Source organism: Pteronotus mesoamericanus, unplaced genomic scaffold, assembly GCF_021234165.1.
Source record: "Pteronotus mesoamericanus isolate MK-2021 breed Mesoamerican mustached bat unplaced genomic scaffold, CSHL_Meso_final contig_50, whole genome shotgun sequence".
Classification (NCBI taxonomy): Eukaryota; Metazoa; Chordata; class Mammalia; order Chiroptera; family Mormoopidae; genus Pteronotus; species Pteronotus mesoamericanus.
The window spans coordinates 31,908,194-31,922,387 of record NW_026555186.1 but is presented as its reverse complement, the minus strand read 5'-3'; the positions used below and the strand labels follow the sequence as shown (position 1 = coordinate 31,922,387).

The following is a 14,194-nucleotide window of genomic DNA, read 5'->3' as shown; positions in this document are numbered from 1 at the left end:
ATACATTTACCATTTGCCTCATCTTTTGATGGTTAATTTAATTATCATCAATTTAATTTTATAAAAGTATTGTAAATTTTAATTATTATAAATTGTATTATAATATAAAATTCCAGTTTTATTGTAATTGTTTTACTTGAGTTATAATTAAATTTGATGAATATCTTTGCATTCCTAAATGTTTCCAATAAGCATATTACAGAGAAAAATAAAAAGAAAGATGTTTACTGGGTCCCCAAAAACTGCCAGGTTCAGCGATTCACTAGGAGGATACATGGGACTTGGCACACATTCACTCAGCTCTGATTTATTAAGTGAAAGGATTCAAAGCAAAATTTGCCCTATCTAATAAAACCTCAGTTAATCCATCCTTAAAAACAATTCCTGAAATGATATATTTTCCTCCAGAAACTTTTGTAAGAGGAAAAAAGCACAAAGACCTTTAAATAAATGTATATCAAGATTTTAATGAAATGTGCAGCAACTTTTGTGAAATCACTTGCAAAACACCACAGCTAATTTTTCCCCCTATCACGAAGCTCCTGAAGTAAATATAATCATACTTTACGTTGCTGAACTTTTAAAGCAATACAACCGAAATTTCAATACAAAAGTAGAGAACATCCATGGTTTCCAAAGTAATCACTTTGAGAGGCTACATTCTTTTTCCAAGATGTGAGAACTGGGGGATCGCACTTTGGGAATTCAGAGTCACATCACGTGCCTCCCATAAAACATCATCCCTCACATTTCAGCCATTTATTTATTTTAAGCAAAAATAAATAAATGAATAAATAAGTAAATAGTACCAGTCTGATCACAATCTTTATTCATTAATCTTGGCTCCCACGGACATTTTTGCAATTTCTAATCAAATCCATGCTCACAGGATGAATTCCTTTTTTTTCCCCCATTAATCCTGTATTTACTGATTGCCTACTAGGTGCTGGGCATACTCTGGGTGATACACAATGTGAGGGCCTAAAATTTTGACCTCTTTATATCTTTTTTGTCTGGCTCTGTGGAAATGAGAGGTAGAGGTTACCCAACTGGCAGATTAGACACATACTAAGTCACCTGCACATCCAGTTCCCTGATCATTCCCCAACAATTCCACCAAATATAAGTTCAGCTGCACTCAATTCATCACATCAGGCAATTTTAAAACTAGCTATTTTAATTTCAGTACAAATAAACATTTTATGTTTTAGTGTTTAGTATTATTTTTACTTTGAATCACATACGAGGACACAATAATGCTCTCAGATCCAAATTCATTTAGTTCAAAACACATGAGAGCCTGATTTTAGAAAAAGTTCGTTTTCCTATTTCAATATTAGTATTTCATTCCTGGGTGATGTACGGAGAGAAACAACTTTTTCTTTTTTTCAAAATCAAATCTTTTTTGCTTTTATTTAGTTTTTTAAATTTTTTAAATTACAATTCACATTCAATATTATTTTGTATTAGTTTCTGGTGTACAGCATAGTGCTTAGATAATCATATAGTTTACAAAGTGTCCCCCCTGATATTTTCTGTACCCATCTGGTAATGGCAAGCTATTAGGCACTAGTTGGACCTCACTTAGTTAGAGGCTCCCTCACATGAACAGGTTAAATGGTAGATAGCTTGCCATCCTTTCTTTATGGGGATCCAACACAATCAACCATACAGAGGAATCTCTACAATTATTTCTATTATTGGATCTCAAAGTAGAATCCGTGAGATATAATGCCAGGCTGCTTCCTTTTTTAATGAAACATTTCAGCCATACTAAAACTTATATAGATTAATATAGTATCCAGGTTAAAAAACAAACATCAGGCAGAACTTCCTCTGTGTCATCTGCCCCACCCCCCTTTCTGGTTTCTCCTCCATCCCCACCTTCTGAATCTGTTGTTGCTCATTCCCATGTGTGTCTTTATACCTTCTCAATACATGTGTGCATTCTTAAGTAATATACACGGCTGTTTCACATGCTCCTAAATTCATGTAGTGATCTGTGTTGTGTGTCCCTCAGCAATTTGATTTTTGGATCAATATAATGCTAATGAAATTTTTTAAAATACTGATACGTGTAACTCTAGTTCATTCATTTTCATTGCTATACAACATGAATATAATACAATGAACCCACTCTCTTGTTGCTGGGCATTTAGGCTGCTTTTAAACAGGACAAAACTACTTTCAGAGAAATGATATTATGTTCTATCCTAAATATCCACATACTAGAACATACATTTAAAAAAAGACATTTTATAAAAAGATTTCCAAAGGACCTGCCTTTCTTCCACTCTTTCTAATAGCCTCAAACCACCTCTTTGTCCCTCTGTTCATGTTCAGCCATTTTACTCAGAACTCCCATCCATCCGCCCACCTCTGCAGAGCAGGAAGTAGTTTACTTATCCAGGATCAGTAGGATGGAGGCTAATTCTTTACAGAGTGGAAGACAAGGGGCTGGTGAAGGTGGAATAAAGCAAGGCAAGAAAATTATCTCCCTATTATTCCACTGGTTTTTAAACTAGTTATTTTCCTAGAATGTCACTTGCCAGCTTTTAATTCTCTGAACTCTACAAGGTTAATCACTCTTTTAAAAAGCTGTCTATGTTAGAAGCTGTCCATTTTGCCTCCAACTTTATGGCCTATCAAATAAGAACTGAAACCAAGAATAAGAAAGGCAGTGAAATTTTATGAATGCGTTTTAATAGCACTTCTTAATTCTACTTCTTATTACCACTTGCCAATTAACTGTGCTTTAGAATAAAGAGCTCCATTTTGTAGTCAAAACTATACAACACTAAATAGCTCTCATAAATACAAAGTGATGGAATTCTTAAGGATTCTATCATTTTTATATCAATTAATATTTTTAATATTCTTCAGCAACAATACCACATAGTTCATACAATACTTACCCTCAAAAGGAGTATTCTATCAATAGCAAGTAAACGTCTCTGAGTATAGTACTTACCAAATCCAAGAGATGTTAATATAAATAAGCCCACCCCATTTTTTATCTTTGAGGAATCACTTACTTGGGTTTGGAAAGCACCTTTTCCAAGTTAAATTCTTTGAGGTATTTTATTATGGCAGCCAAAGAGCAAATCACAGGCTTTGCCAAGTTAATGATGCCAGAAAAACTTTGAGAACCTAAAAAACAGTATACATATCTTCATTAAATTATTATTTACCATTTTAAAAACAAATGTTAAGTTAAATAAAATATAGTTGATGGCTATTAAAATAACAGTTTGGACAATATCTCCTAAAACTGCCCCCTGGAAAAATGTAGATCATTATGAATACCCTGGGGATGGGGCAAAGGACATTGTCTGATGGTGATAAGCCTTTTTGTAAAGCAATAGAGCAACTTCTTCCAAATGTAAAAGGCTCATCTCCTTTGACCTACTAATACTCCAAAATGCATGTCAAAGATGTATAAACAAGGAAGTGAGTTGAAAAATCCTTTGTAATACTAAGAAACCAGAGACAACCTAACTGAATGTCAACAGAATAACAGTTAAAGAAATCATGTTAGGTCCAGATGATTGTTCACCTACTAATGACTTTTCGCTATCTGTACTGATATGGAAACTATCCATAATATATTGCTGAGTGAGGGAAAAGAAAGATAACATCATTCTTATGTCTCTGCAGGGATATTGCAACAGCTTTCCATCAGGTCCCTCAGCTTCATCCCTGTGCGCTATAGGGTGTCCTTAACAGAAGAGCCAAAGGAATCCTTTGTAAAATGTACATCACACAATTTGACAACCCTGCTTAAAAGTGCTCCAACATTTTCCAACTCACTGAGAGAAAAAGCACAAGTCCTTAAGTCTATGAGGTCGTACCAGACTTGCCTTCCATCTCCTCTTTAACCCTGACTCCCGTCTTAACATTCTCCCCCTCAGTTACTCTGTTTCAGCATCCAGGCTCCTTGCTATTCCTTAGACATACTAAGCACTTAAGGTATGTAGTACTTGCTGCTGTCTCTGCCTGCAACCCTATTCCTTCACATGTCCCTATGGCCTCCCCGCTTAATTTCTGAGATCTTTGTTTGCATCTTTGTTCTGGGGCCATTTTCTCAGTGAAGCCTTCCTCCACCACCCTGTTTAAAAGTTCACCCTCAAGGACTAAGAAGTACAAATTGGCAGTTAAAATAGTCCTGGGGACGTAAAGCAAGGCTTAAAGAATATAGTCAACCTGGCTGGTGAGGCTCAGTGGATTGAGCACCGTTCTGCGAAACAAAGGGTCATAGATCAATTCCCAGTCAGGGCACATGCCTGGATTGTAGGCTAGGTCCCAGTAGGGGGCAGGTGAGAGGCAACCACACATTGATGTTTCTCTCCCTCTTTCTCCTTCCTTTCCCCAAAAATAAATAAATAAAATATTTTTTAAAAAAAGAATATAGTCAATAAAATTGTAATAACTATATATGGTGTCAGGTAGATACAAGACCTATTGGAGGTATGACTTAGTACGTTATATAAATGTCTAACCACCATGCAACACACCCAACACTAATATAATATTGAATGTCAACTTAATTTAAAAATTAAAAAAATAGAGGTTTATCCTCTTCCTTGCCTCACTTTCTTCATAGCACATTATCAGCTTCAAACACACTTATTTTATTGTACAATACCTCTCTCCCCATTAGAATGTAAACTCCAAAAGGGCAGGAATTTTTGTCTATTTTATTCCTTATTGCATGCACAGTGCCTCACATAATTGGCATTCAACAAAAATTAGTTGAAACAATAAATTCAAGTTATATTAAAGAAATATACACAATAATGTATGTTTATATATATAAGCACACACATTTATGTGTAGATAAACATTATGTGAACTTGCACATAAAAAGATTCAGAAGGATTTGAAAGGGGGACTTTTAATTTTTTCTTTGTATACAACTATGTCTTGACTTTTGTAATAGGCATTTATTACTTTTAGAAATGAAAAAATTATAAAATATCCTCTACAAATCAGTAATACAAAATAACATCAATTTCAACTCTAGCCTTGTGTAAAAATAAGGTGTAAATAAAGAGTTAAAACCCTTTCTCCTCTTCTGAGAATTTCATCTTCTTTTAACTTTGTAGCTCTGTTTCCCAGGAAACATGATAAAGATGAAATGTCAGTGTGTTATGAAGTAGCACTGCATATGGTAAAAACGACCTGAAATCAGTAAACTGCACCTGAACTAGGAGAAATTACAAATACCTGATTCCAGGAATTTGGCCTTCCCTGAGAGTACACAGACTCTGAAACTGTCAAGTCTTTTGCAGAAATTCCAGCAAGGGAACTGGGTTCCTGTAGGACATGGGGCTTCTGAGCCAGGGAGACCCTGCACCCGCCTCCTGAGTCTTCTTTCTTTGCAGCTGAGCTGTCACTGGCAGGGAGGGGAAACTTGAGCACCAATGGCTCTGTAAACTGCTACAAAGACTGCTAAGGACTACTCCCACTAAGGAGGGGGCACGTGCCCTGCCACCAAGCCAGGTTGTCTGTCGATATCCTAAGTGATCTGATGCCAAGAGTGGCTTATGGTGGTCTTGTGACTTAGTCCTATCTTTCATTGAGCACAAGACAATGACCCCTCAGTGATACCGCAGACTGGCGTCATAAGTGGGTTACACACTCAGACCTTGATTCAATTTGGCCAAGTCACCATGAGATTAAAAGGGATGGGAAGAGAAATGCTAACAAGACATTGATGCCCAGGAGGGAGCTGCTCTATCTGTGGTCTAACAGTGAAAGCTCCGTAGCACGTGCTAAGGGACAACAATGGACCTGAACATTATTAGCAGGACTGGCAGGAATGAGGGGTACAGACCAAAGCAAGCACTGATACCTGGCTGAAGAAATGTGAATCAGACAAATAACGGTTACCTAACATATTCATAAATGTTCTGTCATAAATGTTCTGGTATTTAAATTCTGGTAATCAACCTTTGGAAATGCCACCCTTTGTGAACATGTATCCAAAGATCCCATAAAATTGCAAGGAAAACAAAGGGTCATCTTTTAGGAGAAACAAGAAGGAAAGTGCAGCAATAAGTATCTCCTTACACTCCAAAGAATATGTCAAAAACACCAAATTACTAGGCGATCATAACTACAAAGGAAGAACCACAGTGGTGTTTTTGATGAGTACAGGAACAATAAACTCTTCCCTCTACTTCTTCCAGTTATATATGGGTAACTACTTAAGTTTTCATTAAAATGAAAGTTAAGCTTGCACCTTTATCCAAACCTTAACTCAGTTAAATTGGAGGACATATGCTAACATGTATGTAACATTTACCTTTGATGTCAACTACATCCTGTGCGTAAAACTCTGTGACCACCTGGAAAGCATGGCTGTATTCAAAGTATGTGTTATCCATCCTTTCTACTCGGATTCTGTCATCCCGCACCCTGAAAGGGAAAAAAAAGAAAGTTTCAAAGATAATTCTCCATAATCTTCAACTGTCTGTACTTAGGCCTCAGCCTGACCGAAAAAAATAGTTATTCCTTATTCTCTCCCAAGTTGGGGGAAAAAAAAAGACCTAAAGTTTCCCTGTTGAAAAGTTCCATTTCACAAAATATAATTATTACTTTTACAACTGGTATTTTATACCACCTAGCACATTGTGAGTACTTTATATATTTTTTTACTAAGAACTCACTGAAATTAAGGTCAATTACTTTAATAAGTACAAAAGGGAGGAAAATGGGAAAGCATCATTTTAATTGCATCATTTGTTTAAATACTCTAGCAACAGGACACACCATCAGTAATTCTTTCTCTGAGGTAACGCTGAAGTCTACGTCTGGTGGGCATTTTGTTAACTCCGCTTATACCACAGCCTCCAATTAATTAGAGTAAATTCCCCTTAGGTCAACTTTCACTCTTTATTTAAAGTGGTTCTATACTCTTTTTAAAATCTTGTTAAAGTATATATAGAATGCATGTGTTTTTTCTTGTGCATGAACTTTTTTTTCTTGTGAATGAATTTTTTTTTCACATTCATATGCAAGTACATGATATACATACATACTCATATGTCATTGTCTTATAAAAATAAGGTCATGTTGTACAAACTTTTCTGTATCTTGTTTTCCTCACTAAGCATTAACTTTTGGAAATCCCTCCATATAAAGTAACCTAGCAACAACTAATTTTTTTAATAGCTGAAAAATATTTCACTGTATGTAAAAGCACTAACCTTTACATGCTATTTCAACCATTTCTTTATTGTCAGATATTCACTTGGTGTTAACATTTTGTCACATGTTGCTTTAAAACATTTTTACCTAATAAATAAGAAAACGTTACAGATGTATAACATCCCATTATTAAAGAAAGCAGAATTTATTTATTCATGTCTTTTATATCTAGCAATAATGTTCTATCATTTTCTTCATGTTTTAAATAACTGGTTGTACTCACTCTTAAATATACAGGTGTGGGCAAAAGTAGGTTAATGATAATAAATAACATCTTAACTAATAAATAAGTAATAATACAAGAATAAACTCTGTTTCATGTACTCACAGCTATAAACCTACTTCTGCCCATTCCTATATTACAGATTAATACTACTGTAAAGGAAACCTTTGTTTATATTATATTTACTAAAGTGTTATCATTGGCACGCATGGCCTATCAATTTTTAAATGTGCTGAACACTGATTTTTTTTCGTATCATCTGTTAAAAGAATTGTTTTTGTCTCTCCTTTACAATTTCTATTCTTCATTTCTTTTTCCTACCTCATTACGCTGCTGGCTAAGACGCCCAGGGCTGTGTTGAACAAAGGTAATGCTAACAGGCACGCTTTGTCTTCTTACTGACACTAACAGGAATGCCTCTAAAGCTTCAACTCCTAAATATAACGTTTGCTGCAGGTTTTGGAATGACTTATTAGTCTAAGGTTTGGGAAGCTTCCCAGTTTGGGCAAAAAATACAATTTTAGCATAAAGGATTATTGACTATTACCTAATGTTATGTCTATATGTGCTAAAATGATGATGTGGTTCCTCTCACTTAATTTCTTAATATATTCTTCATAGTTTCTGATGCTGAATAATTCTTGCTTTCCTGGGATATAATATCCTTGTCATGATGTTCCATGTCGCTCAAATAAAGTTATAAATTGATTTCTTAGTGTTTTAATTTTTTTCCAGGAAATCTGTGCCAGCACACCTTGCTCTGAAGGCTTTTTCTCTTCTACCGCGGGACTAGGCAGACATAAGCAGATTCAGGAAGAAACCTAAGAGGGAGGACTTGCTCCCATCTGTGGTGCTGAAGAAGGATTTTTCCACTTTAATCCAGTGGGGAGAGAGCATCAGACCAACTATTGCAAATCTCTTATCAATTTTTATCTCCCTGTAGACTCCCTTAATACCTGGATTTTATGAAGCCTACTGCAAAGTTATTATTTAGCAACTCAGAAAGCAATGAATGACCTTACATGAGCTCTACAGTGTTTTTGTACAAGTTCTAGAGTGAACACAAGAGGCAGCTGGTAGCTCAATTACTGTTCTAATTAACATTTTGTTTGATAAGCAGATAAGGATTTAGAAACCCATTAAATATAATAAAAATGGATTTGTCTGTTATCCTTGAGGCTTTCATTTTAGTATTTCAACAGTGTTAAATTTATCATTCTGCAATCTGTACATTAAACATCCTTGTGAAATTTTTTTTTACAAACCAGTTGTAGTTAAAATCTCATTATCTGTGTTTTCCTGGATTTCTTAAATTGAGGAAGGTTGAAACACTTGTATACATAATGAGTCCTATCCAACCAGAATTTTGTCAAACTAGATTTTAGTAAATTTCTACATTAAACACAGAACCATCCATCCTGATTTCCTCAAACTGTAATCTATAGGATTCCTACATCAGAATCACATGCAACACACAGTAAGAGCACAGATCCCACACTTCCGATATGTTCATTCTGAACTCAGCAGGAAGCTAGGGCTTTGCAGGGGTGATTCACAGGCCAACTGCAGGCTGAAAACACTAGCCTTCAAGACCAATGCTGGCAGCCACCCTAGGAGAGAACACTAAGTAGAAACGTAAGTATTCTCCAATGGCCGTCCATGTTTCAGCTCCTCTATTAGAGAAGGGCAGGAAATATCTTTTCACCAAAAAGAAAAAAAATTTTAAAGTCAAATACGGTCATATACTAAACCTGGGTCTAAAATATTATAGAAACAACAAAATATTATGGAAACACCTCCATCTCCCACCTTCTACAGAGACTGCCTACTCCCCCTGGGCCATGGTGGCGACCCCCGTTCTGTGCTGGATCAGGGGCTAACTAACATCAGGATGTGGATCTCAGTCATTACGTGTAATATGCCAAGCTCAACTGTTTTAAAATAATATTTCTAATTTAAAAAAAATCTTTTTATATGTGACATGCCTCTCTATTGCCAAATACATTGTTTTTGAAAAATTAAATGGTGATAAAACTCTCAAAAGTGTGCAGCCCCCACTAAAAAAATAAGGTCGGGGGGGGGAGGGACTTCAGATCTGATAATGTCTTCTGATGTCAACTTGATGACTCTCTGGCATTGAATGACAGACCACCTACAAAGACTGTGAACTAACATTCAATTGCGACCAAACAAGTGGTAACTTACCAATTTTATGATCTATGCCAACTTTAGAAACTATAATTTTTATACACAAAAAGAGACTTGTTAAAGGCTGACAAACTACTCTGGGAAAACTCACAAGGCCTCTTCTGACAGTGCATTTACTGATGATAATAATAATACTGACCGAGTGCCAAGCTGTCTGGCTGAATGACCAATTCTCTCCTTTGAGGACAGAATGCAATAGAGGTCTAGACTGAATAAAAGAGACTATGTAACATAGTTACAATGTCTCTATTTTAGAATTAGTATGAAATTAATTTTATCGCTGCTTATATTAGGGAACTACCACTACTTTCTCAGAAGACTAAGGGCTTTCTGTGAAATTATAATTATAAAAGACAACCAATAGCACAAAAAATATCAGACTCATCCCATAAAAGTAGCAAGGAATATAGACCACATAGTGAAAGATTCTTTAAAAGATATAAAAATAGAAAATAAAATAAAATGATATGGGGTAAGCTAATATCAAACATATCTGCCATACTGAAAAGTGTAAATTTGCTAAACTTGCCTGTTAAAACAAAATTAATCTCAGACTGGATTATAAAGGGGGAAAAAACTCTCCATGCTACAAATAGGAGCACAACTTAAATTCCAAAAGGTTAAAAATATATTAAAAGGATGGCTGCAATATTTTGCCCAGGTAGATACAGTAGGCAAATGCAAATATATAAAAAGAATGCACGGGATAAGATTTCATTATCAGGCAAGATAGAATTCAGGACAAAAAGTCTCAAACAAGACGAAGAGAGGCACCTTATGATAAACAGGGCACACTGGATGAAACACTTTCACCTCATGTCCTTTTAAAATACTTCTATATTTTCAAACGACTGGAATGTACTACTTATTCAAAAATTAAAATTTCTCATTAAAAAAGACAAGAGAAGGAAAAGGAAAGAATGGATTACAGGACTTGTGCAGGAGTTCCCAGGAGACATTGATCCACTTTCTTGCACTTGAACCTGGGAGGTTAGGAGTCTGGGGAACAAATGACTGGAGCCATCCTGCCACCGTGTGGAACAAGAGAGGAAGACAGGCCCAAGGGGGAGAGGCAAAGAAGAGCCCCGAAACCTCGCCGTGCCTCGTACTAGCCTACCTCCAAGCTTCTGGCTTACCTGAGCCAGCATGTTCACTTTCACCTTTAAAATAGTCAACTAGGAAGTATGGGGTTTTTTAAAAGAAAAGGGAGCTTTCGATATCCAAAGAAAGAAATGGACCTAATCATACAGTAGAGGTTACCTTGTTTCTAAGAAAAAGAAATCTCTTTTTTATGATCTATGCTGACTTTAGAAACTTAGAAACAAGGAAACCTACTGAGGTCCACGTGGCCAACAGTGAACTAAGGTGAGGAAAACCCAAAGTCTGATTTCAGGGAGTGAATCTGCTTCAAACCAAACCGATAGGCAATAAAAATACAAGTCAGAGGTCCTGGAGACCAGGGGAACCCCTTCCCAAGCCTCTCCACCAAGCAGGGCTGAAGGGGACCTTAGCCAAGTTACCACTGGGGACGAGAGACTAAAAGCAAATTTAGGGCCAGGCCCCTGCAGAATTAAAAAGAGCTGAGGTAAAGAAACACACAGGACCTACCCTGGAGGACAGGCCTGTGGGGGAGCAAGAGGGAAGACAGCATTCCTTCATCACGCTGTGAACTCCATGGGGCCCCAGGCAGAGCACTATGGCCCAGGAAGTAAACAAGCATGCATGATGGTTGTGTTGTTCAAAAGACAAGAGAGATGGGAGGTACTATCATAATACAAAAAGTCTGGTCCTGGACAGGTAGCGCAGTTGGTTAGAGTGTCATCCCAATATGCCAAGGTTGCGGGTTTGATCCCAGGCCAGGGCACATACAAGAATCAACCAATGAAAGCATCAATGAGTGGAACAAGAAATCTCTCTTTTTCTCTTTCTCTTTTCCTCTCTCTCTTAAAAAGAAAAAAAAAACAGTCTGTACTAAGCAAATCCATGTCTTTCTAAGCCTTTCTCCAGTTTTTTCTAAACTTTAGTTTTACTTTTTTTTCCTCCAATGGTTGTTACCCTTTTAAAGTAAATGAAAAAAGTTCTGATCAGTCTTACAGATCTGACAGAAAAATACTTCCATCTGCAAGGAGGTTGGGAACACTAAAAGCGCTCAAACTTGGGATACCAAAGAGAAAACATAAAGGGGAAAGTGAGCACAAAGCCCTCGTACCTAAATGGGACATTCATGTCTGTCTGCAGCCATGGCCTGCCAGCTCTTCTTCCTTGATCCCGGAAACCTTCTCTAAGGGAGAATTCCCTTGTTTTAACAATATTTAACAATATTGTTTAAACAATATTTAAAACTTCCATCCTTTCTTAATGTCTCAGCCCATCACAGTCCTGGGTCTAACTACCACCCACCTGCACATACCATACCCCTAGCCCTGTGTGCACATTCTTAATTAACAAGTGGGCCAAGGCTCACCTCCTCTAAGATGCTTTCCCAGAAGAAGGACCACATGCTAGGAGGGCCTGTGCTTTCTGCTAGACACATGGCACTGTGGTTTGTAAAGTAATACCTTTAAAAATAAAGCTACTTTGTTTTAAGCACACATTTTTTTTTTTGTCAGAAACTTCACTGCCAGAGACAGAAACACAAACTGTAATATGCATTATAAACGAATGAAAATTTCATGAAATATTAACCAAATGTCAACTATGCTATAAAACATTACTCCTTTTGAAATCCAGAAACAGAGGGGAGAGAAGGGGAGGGAAGGGAAGGGGAGGGAGTGGTTGCTTCCTCTTGTGTTTTTCCTGAGAGGCCGTATGACGTAGTCATTAAGAGCATATGCTTCAGGGAGAGGAAGTTTGAGTCAAATCCCAGTTCTGCCACTCACCAGCTGTATGGCCCTAGAGTTAGCTTCTCTCTGCCTCAGTTTCCTCATCTCTACAATCTGTATCAAAAGAAGAGTAGATCCCTCACAGGATGTTTGTGAAGATTAAATCAGTCAATAAATACAAAGACCTTAGAACAGTACCTAATATATAGTGTTAACTAATGCTGCTGTTATTTTTATTATTATTACTGCTACTGTAGAATGAGAGATAAGAGTAACCATGTGCCCCAAGGAAAAGAGAAAAGGGGGAGGGAGCTTTAGAATAAAAGTAACTTGGTGTGACAAGTACAAATAAACCTGTCAGCAATAATGAATATTCTCAGTAGCTGCAAAGGAACATCTCTAACAGCACCTTTTTTACTCCAGGGTAACAGGATGAAGGCAGGGAAAATATAATGAGTGATTCCAAACCCACAGTCCCTCCCCAGAATACCTCCTCATCTATGTCTGATGCTTGAAATGACTTCAAATTGACACAAAGCATTTTCATTTCATAAGCAGAAACAAAAAGGGTTACTCAATGGTCACTTCAACAGTAGTCTTCAAAGATGAGAAAACAAAAGATATAGAAAGGCTAATACCATGTATGAAGGAGAAAGATGAACCTCAACCCCTACTCTCATACTTTGCCCCAAAATTAAATGAAAATATTTAACAGAGTTAAATGTAAAAGCTAAAACTATAAAGCTTCTAAAAGAAAACATAAAAGAAACTCTTCATGACCTTGAAGTAGGCAGTATTTCTTAGCACACAAAAAGCACTAACCGTAAAAGAAGAAATTGATAAATTTGACTTCCATCAAAATTAAAACCTTTTGTCCTTCCAAGGTCATCAAGAGTATTAAAAGTCAAGCCACAGAGTGGAGGAAAATATTCACAATACATATATCTGATAGTGGATTTTTATTCAGAATCTAGAAAGGCTTCTTACAGCTCAATAATCACATAACCAGCCCAATTTATTTTTAATGGGAAAAAAAAAAGATGTAGGAATAACCAATAAGCACATGAAAACATCACTGGTTACCAGGCAAAGCAAGTTAAAACCAAAACAGGACACCACTTCACACTCACTATAATGGCTAAAATGTAACAGGCAAAAGAGTTAGCAAAGATGTGAGCAACTACAACTACAACTCCCCTCCCCTGCTGGTGGGAGCGTGTAACTGAGGCACTGCTTTTAACACATTCAGTTTGGCCCATTCTTACACAGTTAAATATATACTTACCCATACGGCCCAGAAATCAACTCCTATTTACCCAAAATAAAAACATATGTCCATAAAAAGACTAGTAAACAAATATTCTTAGCAACTTTACTGAAAACAGCCAAAAAACCCAAATGTTCAGCAAGCGAATGAACAAATTTTGGCATACTCATATAATGCAATACTACCAAACAATAAAAAGGGATGAACTACTGATATGCTCAACAACATGGGTGAACTTCACAGGCACTATGCTGGAAAGAGCTGGACACCAAAGAGTACATACTATAACGATTCCATGTATGCAAAATTCTAAAATAGTCTAAAATATCCCCTAGGGAAAAATCAGACCAGTATTTGCAAAGAGGCACAGGCAACTTTCTCAGAAGACGAAAATGTTCTTCTCAATTGGGGGGTGGGAGGGATTTTATTGATGTATATATTTGTCAAAATTAATTAACTCAT

At 36.6% G+C, this 14,194-nt stretch overlaps 1 protein-coding gene across 1 annotated transcript in view; it reads right to left on the bottom strand.

Annotated features, from left to right (window-relative positions):
* The window catches only part of MSH3 (mutS homolog 3), a 132,534-nt gene that overhangs the window by 90,160 nt on the left and 28,180 nt on the right, over positions 1–14,194 (bottom strand). Inside the window, exons 9-10 of the mRNA XM_054578546.1 lie at positions 6,308–6,420; positions 3,036–3,150 (exon numbers count right to left, since the gene is read on the bottom strand). Of these exons, the coding sequence (XP_054434521.1) occupies positions 3,036–3,150; positions 6,308–6,420 (228 nt within the window). The remainder of the gene's footprint in view (positions 1–3,035; positions 3,151–6,307; positions 6,421–14,194) is intronic.